The sequence below is a fragment of the Psammomys obesus genome, unplaced genomic scaffold, assembly GCF_907164565.1.
Source record: "Psammomys obesus unplaced genomic scaffold, mPsaObe1.curated_primary_1811, whole genome shotgun sequence".
Taxonomy (NCBI): domain Eukaryota; kingdom Metazoa; phylum Chordata; class Mammalia; order Rodentia; family Muridae; genus Psammomys; species Psammomys obesus.
The window spans coordinates 42,060,098-42,082,469 of NW_026585504.1; the positions used below are offsets into that span (position 1 = coordinate 42,060,098).

At 43.0% G+C, this 22,372-nt stretch overlaps 1 protein-coding gene across 2 annotated transcripts in view; it reads left to right on the top strand.

The window, feature by feature from the left end:
• The first annotated feature begins 5,221 nt into the window (after positions 1-5,221).
• The window catches only part of Ddb2 (damage specific DNA binding protein 2), a 25,184-nt gene continuing 8,033 nt past the window's right edge, over positions 5,222-22,372 (top strand). Inside the window, exons 1-3 of one of the 2 annotated variants that reach the window (XM_055600797.1) lie at positions 5,222-5,510; positions 7,094-7,233; positions 8,054-8,245. In XM_055600797.1, coding sequence (XP_055456772.1) covers positions 5,384-5,510; positions 7,094-7,233; positions 8,054-8,245 — 459 coding nt within the window. In that variant the 5' untranslated portion in view covers positions 5,222-5,383. The remainder of the gene's footprint in view (positions 5,511-7,093; positions 7,234-8,053; positions 8,246-22,372) is intronic. The other variant, XM_055600803.1, reaches the window with a different exon arrangement.

Consider the following 22,372-nt stretch of genomic DNA (forward strand, 5'->3'; position numbering starts at 1 on the left):
AGAAAGAAAGAAAGAAAGAAAGAAAGAAAGAAAGAAAGAAAGAAAGAAAGAAAGAAAGAAGCCCATTTGGGCCTGGTGGCATATGCCTTTAGTCCCAGCACTCCCAAGGCAGAGGCAAGGCCAGCCTGGTCTATAAAACCCTGTTTTAGGGGTTTGGGGATTTAGCTCAGTGGTAGAGTGCTTGCCTAGCAAGCGCAAGGCCCTGGGTTTGGTCCTCAGCTCTGGGGGGGGGGGGGGGGGGGGACAAAACCCTGTTTTGAAAAACAAGCAAACAGGGGCTGGAGAGATGGCTCAGAGGTTAAGAGCACTGGCTGCTCTTCCTAGAGGTCCTGAGTTCAATTCCCAGCAACCACATGGTGGCCCACAACCATCTAGTATGCAGGTGTGCAGGTGTGCACAATTGTGTTTAATCCCTAATGCAGGGATTAAAGGCAGGCATGAGCTTCCGTTTGTTTGTTTACTTATTTATTATGTACACAATGTTGTGTAGGGAGGCAGAGGCAGGCAGGCATCTGAGTTCGAAGCCATCTCTGATCTATAGAGAGAATTCCAGAACAGCCAGGGCTACCTGTCTCAAAAAACAAAACTGAAACAAAGAGGGAAAGGATGAGTTCCAGGTCAGAGTCTAAATGTAACTTTCGTCCCACTGTGCTCTATCATCTGTTCTAGAAAACACTCCAAAGAAGCCACACATTGTTCTGCAGATCAGGTATTATTTAGGTCATGCCCATGCCCCAGCTTTCAGCGTGAGTGAACCCTTCTAGACCTTGATTTACTGCAACCAGCAGCTTTTGAAAGAGCTGCTTTGTGGTGCCCTCTAGTAAAAGTAGTATCACAAAACAAAACAAACAAACAAAAACCCCCCCACAAAAACAAGAAGAAAAACCCACCCATCTATAAACGGGGTTTCATGGCCACAGTCTGAAACTGGAGCAGCAGTATCCCAGGCACCCTTTATCAGATTAGCATCTTCAAAATGCCCATATGAAGTACATTTGTCCATCCTGCACCTGGTGGCTCATCAGTGAGGAATGAATGACATCAGGCCACCAGGCAAAGAGGGTTTATTGTGAAATCAGTAAACAAAGCAAACTCTGGGTTAAAGGTGCCTCAAAACCACAACCTGAAACAAAGTGTTTTGTTGGTGTGTGCACAGCAGGTTTGCACTGCTCACACTACCCATCATGGAAAATTTTCCAGGGCAAAAACAGATGCTGGGGAATCATGGCACCAACCAGAATGTTTCTTTTGCTTGTGAATCCAACACAGCTCATTGTTCCCTTCTAGTCCTTGAATTTTCTGCTTCCTCTGCCTGGACCACTCTGCCCCTCTCCTCTACACAGTCAAGAGTCATCATCTTTTACACTTTTTTATTTTATTATTTTATGTGTCTGGGTGCTGGCTGTGCATGTGTGTCAGTGTGCTGTGTGTGTGAACCGCCCAGATCTAAAGTTACAGAAGCTGTGAATGCTAATGTGGGTGCTGGGAATCGAACCCAAATTCTCTGAAAGAGCAGCCAGTCTAGGTTAGCCTCCGACATGCTATGTAGTGGAGGCTGGCCTTGAACTCATGGTCCTACTGCCTCCACCTTCCAAATGCCAAGGTTACATGATAAATAATGAGGTCCAGGCCAGGCTGGGTGACTTGAAACCTTTTCGAAAAGCGTAGTAGTGACAGTGGCAATCGGGATTGCTTAGTGGTAAAGCGCCTGTGTTCAGACCCCAAATCCACGTACAGATGGAAGGAGAGAGCCAACTCGACAGTACGGCCCTCTGACCACTGCACATGCTCTGTGGGCACGTTCACTCACACACACAATCATAATTAAAAAATTTGTACTTTAAAACATTTTTTATTTTATGCGTGTGCGTGTTGCCTGTAGGTATATTTTTGCAGCACTTGAGTGCCTGGTGCCCTTGAAAGCCAGAAGAGAGCAACAGAGCTGTAGCTCCTAGAAGTGGAGCTACAGAGAGTTGTGCGCTCTTAACTGCTGAATCATCGCTCTGGCCCTGACAATAAATTTTTCAAAAATACCCTTTTGCACGTCCCTTTCTTTCCCTGTGTTTCTACTTTCAGCCTATCACATTGTCCAGTCCTTGGAATCTGGGCTTGCTGTTCTTCGCAATGCAGAAAGCATGTTACAGGATCTAGAGGAGACATGGAAATAGAGGGGAGCACACATCTGCGGGAGCAGAGTTGTTCCTGTAATCAGAACAACTGCAGGGCTGTCGTCTCCCCAAGGAAACGAGACCATGGGCGTGTGCCACGGGGGTCTTGGCATTTTAAACAAATGCCAAGAACACTGGGGATGGAAATGTGTGGAAGGGGTAGACAGCAGCGGGTTGGGTATGTGGGTCTCCTTGTTAGAGGGTTCCACTGCCAGTAGAGTCAGCTTTCCGATCTGAGGGTCTCAGTCCACCGGAGGCCTTTAGTAACAAACTCTTCAGAAGATGGACATGGCTCTTAGAGCGTATTAGGGTATTCATAGGGTTTGGCATGTGTTAGAAACTCTGAGGGGAAATTTTAAGGAAGGCAGACTTTGATCTGAATTGGAGAGTTTCAGGAAATAGGTGTAATCCTGTATTGCCTATTGATGGTTTTTAAAACATGCTACTCCTCAAATATACCACTTTGGCATTATGGTTATTTTGAGTTGAGGGTATTTAAAAACAAAAAACAAACAAAAAAAACAAAAAAACAGCAAGAGGGCTGGAGATATGGCTCAGAGGGTTAGAGCACTGTCTGCTCTTTCAGAGGTCCTGAGTTCAATTCCCAGCAACCACACGGTGGCTCACAACCATCTATAATGTGATCTGATGCCCTCTTCTGTCACGTAGGCATAAGCTCATGTGTATAAATTAATAAATTAATAAATCTATGAAAAAAAAACCAGCAAGAAAGCTTCTAATCTCTCTTTCCCTCTCCCTCTCTCTCTCACATACACAGACATTCATCTAAAGCCAAATCATATTTCCTATGAGAAAGATATCTCCTCTCTCAACCAGAAAGGTGGCATTCTCTTTTGTTGGTTGGTTGTGTGTGTGTGTGTGTGTGTGTTTCTTTTGTGTTTTATTGTTGTTTGTTTGTTTTTAGCCAGGGACGAATTGTACAGACCTAATCTGGTCTGGAACTCAGGCTGCCTAGGCAATTCAGGTTGCCCAGGCTAGCCTCAAACTCAAGCAATTCTGCTTTGGCCTGGGTGGGATACAATCATGAGCTACTATGTCTGGTTAAGAAGGTAACCTTATAGGCAGTGGTGGCTCATGCCTTTAATATCAGCACTTGGGAGGCAGAGCCATGTGGATCTCCATGAGTCAGAGGCCAGCCTGGTCTACAAAGTGAGTTTCAGATCACCCAGGGCTATACGATAAGACTATCTAACAATAGCAAAGTCCACACATGAATCAAAACAAAACAAAACCCAAAAATGAAAAAGAGGAACACTGATATCATCAGAGGTGACACCACCGGGAGGCGGACCCATTCAAATAACCTTTATTTTCTCTCCTAACTTCCTAGTTACTGTCATACAATTTTGGGGGATTTTTATTTATTCTGTTTTTCAAGACAGGATTTTTCTGTGTAGCCTTGGCTGTCTTGAAACTCATTCTGTAGAAGGTTGTGTGTGCCACCCCCCCCCCATTCATTCATCTATCTATCTACCTACCTATCTATTTATTTCAAGACAGAGTTTCTCTGTGTAGCCTTGGCTATACTGGAACTCATCTGTAGACCAGGCCTTCCTCTGCTTCCTGGGTGCCCACTCATTTGTATTTTTTAATTATGTGTATGTGTTTTTTCTTAAAAATATTTATTCATGTATTTTATGTATAGGGATGCTCTGTCTTCATGCACATTAGAAGGGGGAATCAGATCCCATTACAGATAGTTGTGCGCCATCATGTATGTGGTTGCCGGGAATTGAACTCAGAACCTCTGGAAGAACAAGACCCTATAACCGCTGAGCCATCTCTCCAGCCCCTATACATATTTCTTTATGTGCTTATGTGTACATTCGAGTCCTGGTCTGGAGCTGGAGTTACATACAGGTAGTTGTGAGCCACCTGCCTGGGTGCTGGGAACAGAATTCAGGTCCTCTGGAAAGGCAGCAAGCTGTCTTATTCCTTAAACCAGCCGCTGACCTACAGTTCTTAATCCAAGCCGTCATAGGACATCCCCAAGAATCAGCTCTTTACTTCCTCAACAGTATCATTTTAATTTAAAAAAATTACTTAAGCAGCAGCCGGGCGTGGTGGTGCATACCTGTAATCCCAGCGCTTGGGCAGGCAGAGGCAGGTGGATCGCTGTGAGTTCGAGGCCAGACTGGTCTACAAAGCGAGTCCAGGAAGGCCAAGGCCGCACAGTGAAACCCTGTCTTGAAAAACAAGACAACATTTAAGCTACATAAAAATATACAAATTATACATATACACGGAGTATCATGTTTATAAGGAGTGCATGTTTGACACACACACAGTGTAGTCTTTAAATTAGCTTAAACATATATCCCATTCAAAATCTTTTTTTTTTTTAATATACAGCATATGACTGTTAGCTATAGTCACCTCGATGTGCGATTTAGCAGACCAGATTTTCTGGCCCTTATCTGGCCCCCTTCAGGATGTCACAGTATAGTCCAGGCTAAACTCTTCATGCCTCCGGCTCAGCGCTAGGAATTACAGAGCTGCGCAAGCCACCTTAGATACTGTCCTTCCTTACAGGAACTATGAGGTTAAATACATCTAAGGTGTGAGGAAGGAGTCAAGTGCTAAAACTGTGCTTGGCTATTAGCGGACAAACCTGGGAAATACTAGCTACACTGGGATCTCTGCTCTTGTTGGGCAACCTACTTTATTTATTTATTTTCCCTTTTTTGAGCTAGGGTTTTGTGTGTCTGTGTGTTCTGGACTCGCGCTGTGGACCAGTCTGGCCTCGAACTGGCGCCACCACCGACTGGTTTACATAATCTGGTTTCATCAGGCCTAACACACAGGCAACCTGCCAGTTCTTAGGGAGTTAAAATAAGAAGGGAAAAAAAAAAAAACAACCCAGAAACAAAAAACAAAAAAACCCAAAACCAACCCTCCCAGCCCGCCCCACGCATCACTCCGGAACAGGAGGAGCAGCCAGGGGGCGGCCCGGGCCCGAGAGGGCGGGGCAGTTCCGGGGGCGGGACAGCGTCCCTAGGGTGGCGCTCCCGAGGGGCGGGGCGATCCTGAGGTGGAGGGGCGGGGCTACGAGGAAAGCCCCCCGGGAGCGATTGGCGCCAAGTTGCCTTAGCGGAGCTCCCGGCGCCCCCTCGGACGCGGCCCGTTCCCGTGCTCTGCTCGGGGCTTTCGGTTCTCGCGCCGTCGTTTTGCTGCAGGGCTTCGCGGAGTACGCCATGCCTCCCAGGAAACGCCCCGAAGCCCAGCCGTCCCCCGGCGAGGCGGTGCGCCCGCAGAGCCGTGGCCGCCGGAGTCCTCCGGAGCTGGAGCCCGAGGCCAAGAAGCTGTGTGCGCGGGGTGCCGGTACGGCCTGCGCCGCCGCCCCCGCTTTCCAGCGGTTCGGGGTGCCCCCGCGAGGCCGCAGCTGGGGCGGGGGGTGCTTGTGCCCAGGGTCCTGAAGCAGTCCCAGGTCCCCGTCGCCTCGGGCTGGGGTCCGATTGGAGAGGTCTAGGATTCGAACCCAGGCCTCCAGTACGCTAAGCAAGCGGCCTGCCCCCCTTCAGACTGCATTTTCTTTGCCAGTTCGTCGACGCCCTCTACCTCCACCCCGGATGACGGGAAGAATCTGATGAATCAGTCGCCATGTACCCGCAGGCTCCCATTTTCTTTCTTTGATCCAGAAGTTTCACACGTTTGTTTCAAAACAGTCCTCCCTTGCCTAGCCCCGTGGGTGCTGTGTAGGCAGTGTTGTTAGGTGTATGGCCTTGGGTTCCAGCTCTTAGGGTCTGAAATTGCTTCCCTTCTTTCTTCAGGAAGGTCATTCTTAGAGGTTTGCCAGGGTTTGAACCTGGGGCTGTATGGAATGTGGTGAGCTGATAGAGTGGTTTTTATCCACGAAAGGAAAAAGTTGTCAACAGAAAGGACCTACAAGATTGGGTCTACCAATAGAGGCTGGTAATTCAGAGTTGCTTTATTCTCGGTATACTCTGGATTTACCTTTCCCTCCCTGAAGCAACCTACTCGATGTAGAGCTTTTCTAAACCCTACTGGATTCTTCTGGTTTCCACTCAAGTAATAGTTGCTCATTACATTTATTATTATTATTATTATTATTATTATTATTATTATTATTATTATTGAGACAGGGGTTCTCTGTGTAGCCCGGGCTGTCCTGGAACTCTGTAGAGCAAGCTGGCCTCAAATTCACAGAGATCCACCTGCCTCTGCCTCCCGAGGGCTGGGATTAAAGGTGTGTGCCTTCACCGATTGGCTTAGTTATTATTTTTTAATGCAGGTCCTTGCTGTGTAGCCCAGGCTGGCCTCAAATTCAAGCTGTTTCTCTGCAGCAGCCTTTGCGTGCTAGAATTGCAGTTATGTACCACTATATTTGGATCTCTCTTCTATCATTTTAATATAAGATTAAACAAACTTCTTTTCCTAAGCAATTATTCTTAGGCTGTTCTAGGAATTTTGATTGTAATTTTTGTGTTTGTGTGTTCAGTTTGAGACACAGTTTCTCTGTGTAGCCTTGGCTGGCTTGGACTCGCTTTGTAGACCAGGCTGGCCTTGAACTCACAACAGAGATCCACCTGCCTCTGCCTCCCCTAGTGCTGGGATTACAGGCCTGTGCCACTGTGCCCACCTTGATTGTAATTTTAGTACTGTTCCTCAAATCCTAATTTGTCAGCCCACACAAGAAAAGTCTGCAGTGTACTTTGTTATTGTGTGTCTCATTTGCTCAGCTCTCAGGAATCCTGCAAGGTCATATTTCATTGCACTTCAGAATTAATGTTTGGAGGAGTGTTTTGGAGAAGGGTTATTCTTTCTTGAAAAGGCTTTTAGGAAATGATGAGACAAATTGGCTATACTGATTGACATAGCAGGGGGATTCAGGGGGAAACCTTTCCTGAGATTGTGGAGAGGGAAATGTGTGTGTTCTTTGGCAGTTTCTAGCAGGAAATGTGAATCGTGCAGCGTTTTGGCAGAGCTGTGTAGCCTGCAGATCCCTCCACGGACTAGCGGCAGCATCATCAGGGATCTTTACCAGCATAAGTTGGGCAAAGCCACCTGGGCATCACTGCAGCAGGTGAGATGTTTTCTGTCTGAGATACCTAAGGTTTACGTAGCTTTTTAATTATTGCATACTCTAACTAGATGATAAATCGGTTCAGCAAATTATCAGACTCATCAGGTCTCCAGGCTGATGACCAGCCTACTGGACCCTCAGTCAAGGAGAACACATCCTCGCTGGAATGTGTTCTGCCCTCTTGCTTTCTAGGGTTCATTCACACACAGTGCAGATATTTGATGTACAAGGCCAGGGAAGACTTCATCTTTTTGTTTTGGCTGTCATGGAACTCATGCTGTAGACCAGGCTGGCCTTGAACTCAGAGGTCCTCCTGCCTCTGCTTCCGAAGCGCTGGGATCAAAGGTGTGAGTCATCACTGCCCAGCTAGACTTAATCTTTTTATTTATTTATTTATTTATTTAATGCATATTAGTGCTCCAAGAGGGCAGTAGAGGGTATAGATGGTTGTGAGCCACCATGTGGGTGCTGGGAATTGAACTCAGGACCTCTGGAAGAGCAGACAGTACTCTTAACCACTGAGCCATCTCTCCAGCCCCTAGACTTAATCTTAATGCTTATCCAAGAAGGAGCCAGAGATTGACAGTTTACCCAGGACTTAAATTTAATTTTTATTTATGTTTTTGAGACGGGATCTCACTATGTAGCCTTGGCTGGCCTGGATTGCTATATGTAGACCTGGCTGGCTTCACTCTCATAGAAATTCACCTGCCTCTACCTCCTCTAAGTAGTGGAGTTAAAGGCAGGCACAACCAAGTCCAGCTCAGGACATGAGTTTTAATTTAATAAATTCAGATTAATTCTCTTTTCTCTGTATTAGGGTCTCCAGAAGTCCTTTGTGCACTCTCTGGCTTCTTACCGGGTATTCCAAAAAGCTGCTCCCTTTGACAGGAGGACTACATCCTTGGAATGGCACCCGACTCATCCCACTACCGTGGCTGTGGGCTCCAAAGGGGGAGATATCATGATCTGGAACTTTGGCATAAAGGACAAACCTATCTTCCTTAAAGGGGTAAGTGGTTACAGATGCCAGATGGTTATGCTATAAAACTGTTCATTAGAGGAATGGAAGAAATGTTGATTTCTAGTAGCGAGATGGTTGGGAGCAAAAGTAACTGAGTGTTTTCAAATGGTAACAAAACTCAAATATGATTTGAATGCTGGCCTTTAAAATATTAGAAGGTATAGACTAGTCATTCATTGAGTCTATCCCTTCTCCTCTTTTTCTTCTTCATCTTCTTTTTGAGATAGAGGTTCACTACGTAGCTTGATTGGAGTGGAACACACTCTGTAGACTGGGCTTGCTTCAAATTCATAGAGATATGCCTGCCTCATCCATGCCCTTCTTTATCTTATTTTGTCTGTCTTTCTTGTGTTAGTTAATTTTTCTTTTCTTTTTTCTTTTTTGGTTTTTCACAACAGGGTTTCTCCGTGTAGCCTTGGTTATCTTGGACTCACTTTGTAGACCAGGTTGGCCTCGAACTCACAAAGATCTGCCTGCCTCTGCCTCCTGAGTGCTGGGATTACAGGCCTGCGCCACTGCACCTGGCTGCATTAGTTAATTTTTCATTAATGTGACAGTACCCAGGAGAAATGATTTAAAGGAAGAAAGACAGTTGTAGAGGTTTTGGCCCATGCCTGTTTGCTCTAGTTTATCTGGGCTTGTGGGCCTCATGGCGGAAGTGTATGGTAGAGCAGAGCTGCTCGTCTCACAGCAGTCAGGGAGCAGAGAGAAAAAAACTGATGCCCTTGACATGCATGTCCCTCAGTGACCTGCTCCCTCTAACCAGGCCCCGTGTCCTATTAGTCCGTTCAGATTGAAACTCATCAATAAGTTAAAGTAGTGATGAAGTTAACACACTCATGTTGCAGTCACCTTTCAATAGTGCCATCATCTGGAGACCAGCTCTTCAGTAGAGCCTTTGGGGGAGGGAACAGTTCAGACCGAAACTATAGTACTTCCCATGGTTCAGGTGCACTCCTAAAACGGGGGCTCTGGACTTGTTTTTCCCTTTGGCTGGAGTTCTCTTTTCTATAGTTTTCTCGTGGCTGCTTCCCACTTACAGTTCAAGTGTCTGCTTAATCTGCCTTTTAAATTTTTAAAAATAATTTATTCGTTTTTGGGCTGGAGAGATGGCTCAGAGGTTAACGGCACTGGCTGCTCCTCCAGAGGTCCTGAGTTCAATTCCCAGAAATGCTTACAACCATCTATAATGAGATCTGGTGCCCTTTTCTGGCGTGCAGGGATTCATGCAGGCAGAATGCTTTATAGGTAATGTGGTTGCTAGGAACTGAACTCAAGACCTTTGGAAGAACAGCCAGTGTTCTTAACCTCTGAGCCATCTCTCCATGCCCCCTAATCTACCTTTTAATATTTATTGGTTTGTCTTTTTTTTTGTTGTTGTTTTGTTTTTGAAACAGGGTTTCACTATGTAGCTTTGGCTGGCCTAGAACTATGTAGGCCAAGTTTGCCTTGCACTTACAAAGATTCCTCTGCCTCTGCCTCAGAGTGCTGGTATTAAACACATGTGCCTGGCTTAATCTACCTTGTTAAAGAGAAAGTAGCCCCCAGCCCCCCCCCCATCACTTCCTAGATAATTGCCTTGCTTCACAGTCTTCCCCAAATATTTACCAGTGTTTGAAATACTGTATTTCTCTGTCCTGCCCATTGGAAAATAATCATGATGGCAGGTCCCCTGTCCTGCTTTATCACCATATCCTCAGAGCCTTTGGCCTACAGTAGCTACTTTGTATTTGTTCAATGAGTGAGGGGCATGAAGTACAACAGGACAAAGGGACATAAAACAACTAACAATCCAGATGCCAAATGCTCTAGAACACAAAAGTAGAGCCCCTGTGAGTTAGAGCAAAGGCTTCATGGATGACCGAAGAACAATAATTAAATAATCAGGAGACAGTGAGGAAAGGCATGGTTCTGTCAGGTGTCAGACAAGATTTGAAGGTTTGGTATAGTTTTTAGGTGTTTTGTTGCCCCTGTTTAGGGCTCAAAGGCAAGTTTTTACCAGAGAACTACATCTTGACATCCCCACTTGAGTTTTTGTTTTTATTTTGTATTTGTTTGAAAAAAAAAATTTTTTTTTTCTTTTGAGACAGGTTCTCACTTTGTAGTTCTAACTGGCCTGAAACTTTCTATTTAGACCAGGCTAGTCTTGAACTCACAGAGATTCTCTGCCTCTGCCTCATGAGTACTGAATTAAAGGTATGTTGCCACCATGCCTGGCTATTTGATTTTCTGGAAAGGGGCTCTCATTTTAGCCCAGGCTGGCTATGAACTTGCTATGTAGCTAAGGATGACTTTGAATTCCTGCTGATTCTCTTATTTCCATTTCTCAAGTGTGGAATTAGAGGTGGGTAGCACCATGCCCACCAGCCCCCTTAAGAATGGTTTAAAGGCTAAGCTTTCACTTCAGTTGCTGAGGAGTTGACTTCTTAGGAAATTTACCTTGTGTGGTTGTTACCTACAATTGAGAGTTGTTCTATAAAAGTGACTTTCTAGTTTTAGAACTTAAGTAAAAAACCCAGTAGACCTCAAGAAGCCAAACAGGGTTTTTTTTGGGGGGGAGGGGGTAGGAAAAGATATACAGTTAGTGGTAAAGAGACAGTTTCTTAAATTTTTGGATATGAATTTTTTTTTCTTTTTCAAATACAGCCTGAAAGTATATGTATGGTGTCTATGAGTGCTGTGTGGGTTTTGTTGTTATTGTTGTTGTGTGTACTTGATTTTGATTTTGTTTTTTTGAGACAGGGCTTACTATGTAGCCCTTGATGGCTTGGAACTCACAGCGATCCACTGTCCCCCGAGTAATTAAAGGCATGTGCTACCATGTCCAGCTGTTATCATTTGAGATCCTATCTTCTGGTAGTCCAGGCTGGCCTGGAATTTCCTATGTCGCCTATCTCCTAATTTTAAAAAGTTCAAAAATGGATGTAACATTGAGTACCATTTTTTAAATTATTTTTAATTGTCTTAAAATACTATATTAACTACTTTATTTTTTGAGACGAGGTCCCACTATGTTGCCCTGACTGGCCCTAAACTTCAAGGGCCAGTGATTCCTAAATAGCTGGCACTTGGACCACCTCACTGTACCTAGCCTAATACTGTCATTAGGTAACTAGTCTTCAGAGAATTTAAATGTTTTTGTGGCTAAATAAAATAAAGCACACATCTGAGCTTATTTACATTTTAGCTTATCATTTTTCACACTCTAGTTATAGTTGGAAGAGGTGAAGTTGTATCCCATACGGGGCCTCTTTAAATGGGAGGTTCTGGGAAGCAATGATCCAAAAGGCCAGGTTAGACGGACATGGGAGACCAGGAGTCAAGGTGAGACGGGTCTCAAGAAAACAGTGTGGAATTTGGAAGAAAGAGAAGCAGACAAGTGTTGAGGACAGGGCTGGGTAGGATTTCCTTCCCCTCTCACAGGGTAGGTAACAAAACAGGTGACTTCTAGGAGAGGAAGTTTAAATTTAAGCCTGAAGAAAGAAGGCTGGCAGGAGATTTCTATTGCCCGAGGAATCTAGGACATAGGAGTAGAGAATTGTGGTTACGCTGGGAGGTGCCAAATAGTAGTCTAATATTCTAGGAAACAGCATCATGACTAAAAGGAGAATGACAGCTGCTTTGAGTCGTTTCTGAATACTCCCCCGCCTTTTCTTATAGAAAAGGGTCCTGAAGGGCTCCACACATGCTAAGCATACTTCTATCCCGGAGCCACACCCCTGTTGTCCCCTATCACCTTTATTATACATGTAATACATGTATAGTATTATACATGCATAGAACTGAAGTTTCCTTACACAGCCATGCAGGGAGCTAGCTTGGAGCAGAGAAAGGGAGTGCTGCTGTAGAGGACTTTGTTTATGGCCAGATGCTGATAGAAAGTTGGCTTGAGAACAATTACAGGGGTAACAGCTTGACCGTGTTTGTGACTTTAGTCATCTGATCTGGCTCTGTTATTGACACCTTTCAGATCTTTGGTGAGGGACTATACATTACACTTTCTTTTCTCCTTCCTTCCTTCCTTTTTTTCTGTTTTTGTTTTTTGGTTTTGTTTTGTTTTTTTGAGACAGGGTTTCTCTGTGCAGCCTTGACTGTCCTAGAACTCATTCTGTAGATCAGGCTGGCCTTGAACTCACAGAGCCTGCCTCTGCCTCCCAGAGTATGCATTATATTTTCAAAGTGAAAAGATCTTTATTCTTGTAAACTAAATAAAATTATGAAATTCAGTAATACAAGTTTAAAGATATAAGTAAATATCAAAAATATCCATTTGAACATTTTCTCTGTGCATGTATACACTATTACACACATCTACCTCTTCAGTACTGGTACATAAATATTCTATCATAGAATGTTGTAGTTAACTTACATCAAATATTTTCCCAGTATGTCATACCACACTAGTACCCCGATTGGCCTTGAACTCACTATGAAAGGGTGACCTTGAACTTGTTTTGTTTTTGTTTTTTTGCAGCCAGGGCTGCACTGAAAAACCCACTCTGTAGACCAGGCTGGCCTCTGACTCACAGAGGTCCACCTGCCTCTGCCTCCCAAGCACTGGGATCAAAGGCGTGCGGCACTCTTGCCCATCTTACCTTGAAGTTTTATTCTCCTGCTTCACCTGGGATTACAAACATGTGCCACCATGCCTGACTCTGTAATTCTCTTTTCTTTCTTTCCCTCTTTCGGTTTTTTTCTTTCACTATAATTATTATTTATTATTAATGCCTTTTGTTTTATAACAGTGTGATTCTGACCTTCTAAAATGAGTTGGGAAGTACTCACTCTGCTTCATTCAGTTTTCTGGAATTTGTGTAGAACAGGTTGCAGGTTTGAGTGCTCTTTTAGATTGGTATACCATAGAACAGATTCAGACTTACCAGCAGGGCACCCCAAAACAGGTGTGAGCGCTTGGCTTCCTGGACAATGCACCAAATTTTGGGTTTAGGGTGGAAGCCAAGAAAACTCGCTTTAGGTATAGACGCTTAAAATGAAAGCTTTATTTTCTAAGCTCAGGGAGGCAGCCAGTTTGGGATCTGAACCATTTCCCCAAAGAGAGATTATACAACATTTTTAAAGGATGGGAGCAAAAAGCAGTGTTTGTGTGTGGGGTGGTGGCTGTAGCATTGTTTCAGTCATGTTTTGATAGAAGAGGTTGAACAAGGGAGTTTCCATCAATCGGGTGTAGGTCCCTAGGCCTGGGAACATGAACTTGTTTGACCCTGCCAGCAAGCTGGAGAAGTCATTCTTGAGGTGTCTGGACAACTGTTTTCTTACCAGTTGGCCCTGAGATGTCTGGGCTCAAACAACTGTTTCTTTACAACAGAAGCTATCTAGCTACTGGAAAGTCCCCAGTTCCCCTAGGACCTGGACCCTAGAATTTAGTTTTTCCCTATGATTAAATGGAGTCCAAACACAAAATGATGGGACTTAGAATAAGTTTCTTTTGCTCATTCCCAATAATGTTAAACTGCAGCATTTGATTTGATGACCCATATATATAACTGTGAACCCATTACTGCAATTAAAGTAATGACTGTATTGTTCATATAAGTTCCTGATGCCCTTTTATAATCCATTCTTTTCTATTCATGTTCTTGTCCTTGGGAACTACTAATCTGGTTTCTGTCCCTATGGGTAATATACATTTACTTGAAAGTTGTTTGGTTTGGTTTGGTTTTTTGAGACAGTGTTTCTCTGTGTAGCCTTCGTTGTCCTGGACTCACTTTGTAGACCAGGCTGGCCTCAAACTCACATAGATCCACCTGTCTCTGCTCTCAACTAATGGGGTTAAAAATGTCTGTCACTACCTCCTGATGAGAGTTCTTACATAAAGGGTCATAGAAAATATACTCTTGATTTTGGTTTAGCTGTTTTTGCTCTGTAATTATTTGAGATGTGTCTACATTTTTATGTGTATCCATAGGTTTTTTTTCCCCTTCATTCTTGATAGAGTTCCATTATAATTTGTCCATTACCTATTGAAGAATACACTTTTCTAGTTTTTGATTGCTATAAATAAAAGTGCTGTTGATATTCAGTGTTTGTATGGAAATACTTTTATTTTTTATTTTTTTGAGACAATTTCACTGTGTAGCCCTGGCTGTCCTGGAACTCACTCTGTAGACCAGGCTGGCCACAAACTCACAGAGATCTACCTGCCTCTGCCTCCTGAGTGCTGGGATTAAAGGTGTGTGCTCTACCCCCGCCCCCCCCAAAAAAAACAAAAAACAAAAAACCCACACCATCTTCACACCCTTGAGACCAGGTGTCACTGAATAGTTCAAGCTGGTCTTGAACCAGCTTAGTTTTGCAATCTTTCACAGGTGTATGTAGTGGTGGGGGGAACTGGGGAATGAACACTGGGTTTGTGCATGCTAAGCGTGTACTCTCACTAAGCTACAACCCCAGCCCCATTTTTTAATAATGTAAAGTATAATTTTTAAAGATTTATTTGTTTTATTTGTATGTATCTGAGTGTTTTGTCTACACACACATGTGTGTGCATGTGTGCCACATGCAGTCTGATGTCAGGAGGTCAAAAGAAGGAGTTGGGTTTCCTGGAACTGGAATTACAGATGGTTATGACTCACCATGTGTGTGCTGGGAATCAAATCTGGGTCCTCTGCAAGAACAAGTTAAGAACAAGTGCTCTTAACTGCTGAGCCATCTCTCTAGCCTGATTCACCATCTTTTTTTTTTTTTTTTAATAGAGTTTGTATGTAGCCCTGGCTGTCTTAGCACTACCTATGTAGATGAGTCTGAATTCACAGATTCCCTGCCTTCCCTGAGTGCAAGGGATAAAGGTGTTTACCACCGTACCTAGCTCTGAAGATTTTTTTTAAAGTGTAGAAAATATTTCTATTTGTATACCTATTGTTACTTCCAGTGCTCTTCATTCTTTTGTGTGTTCCAGATTTCTTCTTGGAAACATCTTCCTCTGTCTGAAGAAATTCCTTTAGTATTTTTTGTAATATAGTTGGTGAGGAAATCTTTCCATTTCTATTTGCCTAAAAGAGAGTTTTGCTGTATGTTAAAGGAAGGTGTTTTTATTAGGTATAGAATTCTAGATCCATAATATTTAGAAAATAATTAAATTTTTGTACATTTATTTATTGTTTGTCTGTGAGAGGGAGTACTGGAATATATAGGAGTCGGAGGACAGCTTGTGGAAGTTGCTTCTCTTCTCTCCTTGTGGGTTCAGGGGATTAAATTCAGGTCATCAGGCTTGACAGCAAGCACTTTTCTGAGTCATTCCCCCAGCCCTAAAATTACACTTTAATTCACAAAGAAAAATTGATATGTTTATGTTGCACAAGGTATTGTTGATTCATTTTTCTTTTGGTACTTCAAAGATGCTTTTTCTTTTTAAAGATTTACTTTTATTATTTTATTTTTAAATTATGTGTATGTGTGTGTTTTTATATGTGGATATATGTATATATGTGTATGTAAGTCCAGAAGAAGGCATCAGATCCCTTGGAGTGAGAATTACAGAAGGTTGTAAGCTGCCTAAGATGGGTGCTGGGAACCTAATTCAGGCCCTCATCAAGAGCACTTAACTCCTGAACCATCTCCAGCCCCTTCAAAGATGCTTTTTAGTAAGAAGAACCATCCTTATAAAATCTCTCTATATGAATATTTTTTCTGGCTCCTTTAAAAAAAATCTTATGTAATGTATGCATAGTGTCACACTTCTGTAGTCCCAACATTTGAGAGGTAAAGGTTGGAGGATCAGGGGTTGAGCCTCAATCTAGATACTGATTTGGAGGCCAACCTGACTAAATGAAACCCTGCCTCAATAAATAAATACATAAATACATAAATAAAAAGAAGCTGGGCAGTATTAATACAGGCCTTTAATCCCAGAATCTGGGAGGCAGAGGCAGGCAGATCTCTTGAGTTAGAGGTCAGCCTAGTCTACAGAGAGTTCCAGCAGGACAGCCAGTACTACACAGAGAAACTTTGTTTTGAAAAACCAAAAATAAATAAAAATAAAACAAACAAAAGATTGTGATGTGCTTCTTAATTTTCCAGGTTCCTTCTGTTTGCAGGCTTGGGCTTCAACTGATGGGTTTAGTTGTCACAAAATTTGGCAGTTTTCAGGCTGCTTTTCTTCCAGTAGTTTCTTCTCCCTTGTCTCCTTATCTTTCTTGTTCTCCCCTTTCCCATCTGCCTGCCTCTGCCTCCTGAGTATTGGGATTAAAAGCATGTGCCACACCACACCTGGACTTTTAAAAGGTATTATACAATATATTTTGGTCAGCCAGGCAGTGGTGGCACACATTTGGGAGTCAGAGGCAGGTGGATTTTCAAGGTTGAGGCCAGCCTAGTCTATACACATAGTGAGTTTAAGGAGAGCCAGGGCTACACTGTGAAACCTTGTCTAAAGCAAACAAGCAAGCAGGCAAACAAACAAAAAACCCAATACATATTCATAATGTTTTCTCTTTTTCCAGTTCCTTCCTGATTCTCCCACACTTTCCTACCACCCAACTTTTTTTTTCTCTCTTTAAAAACAAACAAAATCCAAGAAACATACACATGCATACACAGAAACCCACCAAAAATTGGAAAATTTTTCATGGCTAGAAGCAGAAATCTATATTTAATAATTGTCATGGTTTATCTGAAGATTTAAATGTTTTTCCTACTCAGTGGCTAGTGAGATGGCTTAGATGGTAATGAGGACAGGGATTGGAATCTCCAGCAGGTGGCAGGGTAATCCCACCTGGTAATCCCAGGCCTGGGAGGAAAAGACAGATTCCCCCAGAACAGAATGAATTCTTGGTTCAAATGAGAGAGAGAGAGAGAGAGGGAGGGAGAAACCTTGCATCGATATGTGAGGTAGAAAGCAATAGACAAAGATGCCCGACATCAACCTCTGGGAGCACGTATATACACATGCATCACACACAAAAATGAAATATCGTCTACTCAAGCCAGGTAAGGGAGACACATATGCCCCACATCTCAGCTCTCTGTAGGGAAAGGCAGGAGAATCGTGTGAGCTTGTAGCAAGATCCTCTGTATTTTTGTGTTTTGTTTGATACAGGGTCTCAGTAAATAGCCCTGGCTTAGCCTAGAACATGCTATGTAGACCAGGCTGGCCTTAATCTACCAGCCTGTCACCCAAGAGGTAACATTAAAGGATGTATCACAACACTCTGTGTGTGTGTGTGGGTGTGTGAAGGCCAAAGATCAACTCAGGTGTCAGTCTTTAGGACCTGTCCACCTTGGGTTTTGTTTTATTTTTATTTTAAGTGTATTACTAATATGTGTATGGTATGTGTGTGAGTGTGAGCATGTACGTGTCAGTTACCACAGTGTATGGGTGGAGGTCCGAGGAAAGTTTGTTGTTTCTGCCTTGCTGTGTACTCCAAGCAATCCTGTTACCACCTTGCTGCAGAAATACTGGGATTACAGTTGTGAGCCACAAAATCCAGCCTTTCAACATGGAATCCAGGCATCAAACTCAGGTCACCAGGCTTGCTCAGCTTTACCTTATGTTTCCTGCTATGCCATCATGCTGTCTCTCTGTGGTTTTATGGGACAGGGTCTCTTAATGGCCTGGAGTTCACCACTTAGGGTAGGCTAGACCAGCTATCCATTGAGCTCCAATGATCTCTTGTCTGCCTCCCCAGTGCTAGTTTACAGATGAGCATCACCGCCCCAGCTCCGCATGCAGGACCTAGGTGTTGAACTCAGTTTTTGTGTTTGTATAGCAAGTGCTTTCCTGCCAGAACTATCTCTTCCTCCTTTTTATTGATAAGTTTTCAATGTGTAGCTCAAGCTGGTCTTAGGATAGACTTCCTGCCTTGGGTACAGGGTGCACATGGTAAAACTATACTTAAAACATTTTTCCTGCCTTTGAGCTGGAGAGATGGCTCAGCAGTTAAGAGCACTTGTTACTCCTGCAGAAGATCTGGGTTCTGTTCCCAGCTTCCACGTGGTGACTCACAACCATCCATAACTCAGTTCCGGGGGAGTCAAGACCCTTTTCAGGCATACATGTGGCTCACACGTACAGATTCAGACAAAACACTCATACATATAAAATAAATTAAAAAAATTTTTTCCTGTGTGGGACTGGAGAGATGGCCCAGCAGTTGAGAACACTGGCTGCTCTTTTAGAGGAACTGGGTCCAATTCTCAGCACTCACATGGGGGCTCACAGCCATCTAAAACTCCAGGTCCAAAGGATTTGATCCCCTCTTCTGGCCTCCATTGGCACCCATCACATATGTGGTGCACAGACATGCATGAAGGACAAACACCCTTATATAGATCATAAAAGTTTGCTATATATATGATAAAAGTTTGATTTATTTTCTTTAAATTTATTTTATTAATTACACTTTATTCACTTTGTATCCCCCCATAGGCCCCTCTGTCCTCCCCTCCGGGTCCCACCCTTTCTCTCCCTTCTTCACCACACATGCCCCTCCCCAAGTCCACTGATAGGGGAGGTCCTCCTCTCCTTCCTTCTGATCTTATTCTATCAGATCATATCAGGAGTGGCTGCATTGTCATCTTCTGTGGCCTGGTAAGGCTGTTCCCCCCTTAGGGGGAGGTGATAAAAGAGCAGGCCAATCAGATTATGTCAGAGGCAGTCCCTCTTCCCATACTATGTAACCCACTTGGACATTGAACTGCCATGGGCTACATCTGTGCAGGGGTTCTAGGTTATCTTCATGCCTGGTACTTGGTTGGAGAATGAGTCTCTGGGAAGTCCCCTGTGTTCAAATTTTCTGGTTCTGTTGCTCTCCTTGTGGAGTTCCTGTCCTCTCCAGATCTTACTATTTCCCACTTCTTACATAAGATTCCATTCACTCTGCCCAACAGTTGGCCATAAGTCTCAGCATCTGCTGTAATAGTCTGCAGGAACTCAAGTGACAACACATACTGGAGAGGTTGTGGAGAAAGGGGGACCCTCCCCCACTGCTGGTGGGAATGTAAACTTGTACAACCACTCTGGAAATCAATCTGGCGCTTTCTCAGACAACTAGGAATAGCGTTTCCTCAAGATCCAGCCATACCACTCCTAGGCATATATCCAAAAGAGGCTCAAGTACACAATAAGGACATTTGCTCAACCATGTTTGTAGCAGCTTTATTTGTAATAGCCAGGAGCTGGAAACAGCCCAGATGCCCCTCAACTGAAGAATGGATGCAGAAATTGTGGTACACCTACACAATGGAGTATTACTCAGCAATGAAAAATAAGGAAATCATGAAATTTGCAGGTAAATTGTGGGAGCTGGAAAGGATCATCCTGAGTGAGCTGTCCTAGAAGCAGAAAAACACACACGGTATATACTCACTCATGTAGACATATAACATAGGATAAACCTACTAAAATCTGTACATCTAAAGAAACTAATCAAGAGAGAGGACCCTGACTAAAATGTTCAATCCCCATCCCGAAAGGCAAAGAGGATGGACATCAGAAGAAGAAAATGGGAAACAACTTTGATTTCTTTTTTTTTTTTTTAAGATTTACGTATTTGTTATATATGAGTGGTCTGTTTGCATGTTCACCTGCAGGCTAGAAGATGGCACCAGACCTCATTATAGATGGTCATGAGTCACCATGTGGCTGCTAGGAGTCGAACTCAGGCCTTTGGAAGAGCAGTCGGTGTTCTTAACCTCTGAGCCATCTCTCCAGCCCCCAAAGTTTGATTTCTTAGCTGGGTGCAGTGGGCACACCTGTAATTCCAGCACTTAGGGAGGCAGAGGCAGGTGGATCTCTGTGAGTTTGAGGCTAGCCTGGTCTACAAAGTGAGTCCAGGACAGCCAAGTCTCACAGAGAAACCCTGTCTCAAAAAAACAAACAAAAAAAGTTAATTTCTTTATTACTATAGTACTGTTTACCCACATTCTTTGTTTGACACAGACCTCTAGTATGTTGGTAAATATATGGCTATAGGTCCTTGTCATTTAAGATAATCCTGCTAGCTCAGAATGATTTTAAGTTGCAGTCTTACTGTCTCAGCCTCCTGAGTGCCACCGTGCCTGGCCTTCTTTGAAAAGGCTGAACAGTATTGTATTACATTGTCCACATTCCCACATTTTCTTGTTCTTCTTTCAAATTTTATTCATTTTTAAGTATGTATGTGTGTGAGTTGCAGTGTCCTCAGAGGCTAGGAGAGGTTGTCAAATCCCCTGGAACTGGAATTAAAGACAGTTTTGAGCTACCATGTGGGTGCTGGAAATTGAACCCAGGTCCTTTGCAAGAACAGCCAGTGCTTTTAGCTGAGCCATGTCTCCAACACCAGACCAACATTTTCTTATAGATGGGCATTTGAACTGATTCTACCACTTGGCTATTTCACATGACATTGTAATGAAGATGGATGTATACATAGATCTTTGAGATAGCCTGCATTCCATTCTTTGGGATGTATGTTCAACAGTGAGATTGATTGCTGGATCAAATGTTAATGCTATTTTTTAAGGTACCCCTATACTTGTCTCAAGAGTGTGCAAGATGGGGTAGGAGAAACCATAATCAGAAAATACTGTATTTTAAAAATATCTATTTTCAATAAAATAAAATAAATAGTGCGTAAGAATCCCATTTCCTGGGGCTGGAGAGATGGCTCAGAGGTTAAGAGCACTGACTGCTCTTTTAGAGGTCCTGAGTTCAATTCCCAGCAACCACATGGTGGCTCACAACCATCTGCAATGGAACCTGCTTTCCTCTTCTGTTGTGCATGAAAACAGTGTTAACATACATAAAATAAATAAATATATATATTAAAAAAAAAAAAGAATCCTATTTCCTTCAAATCCTCACTGACCTAGTTATTTTCTGTTCTCTTGATGGTGGCATTGTAAGGTGTGTTAGGCAGTATCACTGTAGTTTCCTTTGTGTTTCTCTAAATGACGTCGAATACTTTTTCATGTTTGTCGGGCATGTGTCTTTTTAGTTGGATCTTTGGAGTTTTTTTTAGTTATAGTTTTTGACTTGATAGTCATTTTAATGAATATTAACCTCATCTCAAATTTATGACTTCCCTGTATCTTCTCCCATGCTATAGGTTGCTTTTTCATTCTTCTTTTTTCGTAAGTTTTTTTTTTTTTTTTTTTTTGAGATAGAGTTTCTCTCTGTGTGTGTAGCCTTGGACTTTCTTGTAAGACCAGGTTCACCTCAAACTCATAGAGATCCACCTGCCTCTGCTTCCCTGAATGCTGAGATTATAGACGTGTGCCAGGTTTTGCTTTTTCATTCTTAATTGTTTCCTTTGGTGTTTAAATTTTTTTATTATTGTTTTTTAGAAATTCTCAAAGTTCTCGTTGTTTTAGAAACAAGACCCAGGGTAGCCTTGAACTCTTGCCTAGTACTGGGATTACAGGCACTTACCACAATGCCTGGCTTGATTAATTTTTAATATTTAAATCAAATTTTGTAATAAATCCATCCTAATCATAATGTATTTGACCTTTTGAAATAATCACTGGACTTAGTTTGCTAATATTCTTTAAGATTTTTCTTTTTGTGTTCCTATATAAAATTCTCAGTGATTCTTCTTTTGTTGTAAGTTCTTTGACAGATTTGAACATCAAGATTACACTTACCTCAAACTTGGAAATTATTCAGTCTTTTTAGTCAGTGGATTGTTTAAGACTGACATCTATTCTTTGCCTTCTCCTCTTTCCATACCTTCCTGAATAGTTAAACCCCAAAATCATTAGGTAAGGGCAAACAAGAGAGACATTTTCACAGTAAGGAGGCCACAGTGGCCTCCAATTTCTGGAGCCCGTTAAGTTGAGATGGATGTCAGTGCAGGTAGTATCAGAGTGCTAGCTTAGCGATACAGACATGGCCCAGACAGGATAAGGAGGCCATTCAGCAGGTAGAAGAGAAGGATTGGGGGCAGTGGTGATGTCTTGAAATAGTGAAACCTGAGCCAGCACAGGCATATAATCCCAGGAAAAGGTAGGTGGATCTCTGTGAGTTCAAGGCCAGCTTGGTTTACAGAGAAACCCTGCTTTGGAAAAAAAAAAAGAGAAGAAAGGGAGGGAGGGAAGGAGGGAGGGAGGGAAAAAGAGAGAGAAAGGAAAGGAAAGAAAGAAAGAAAGAAAGAAAGAAAGAAAGAAAGAAAGAAAGAA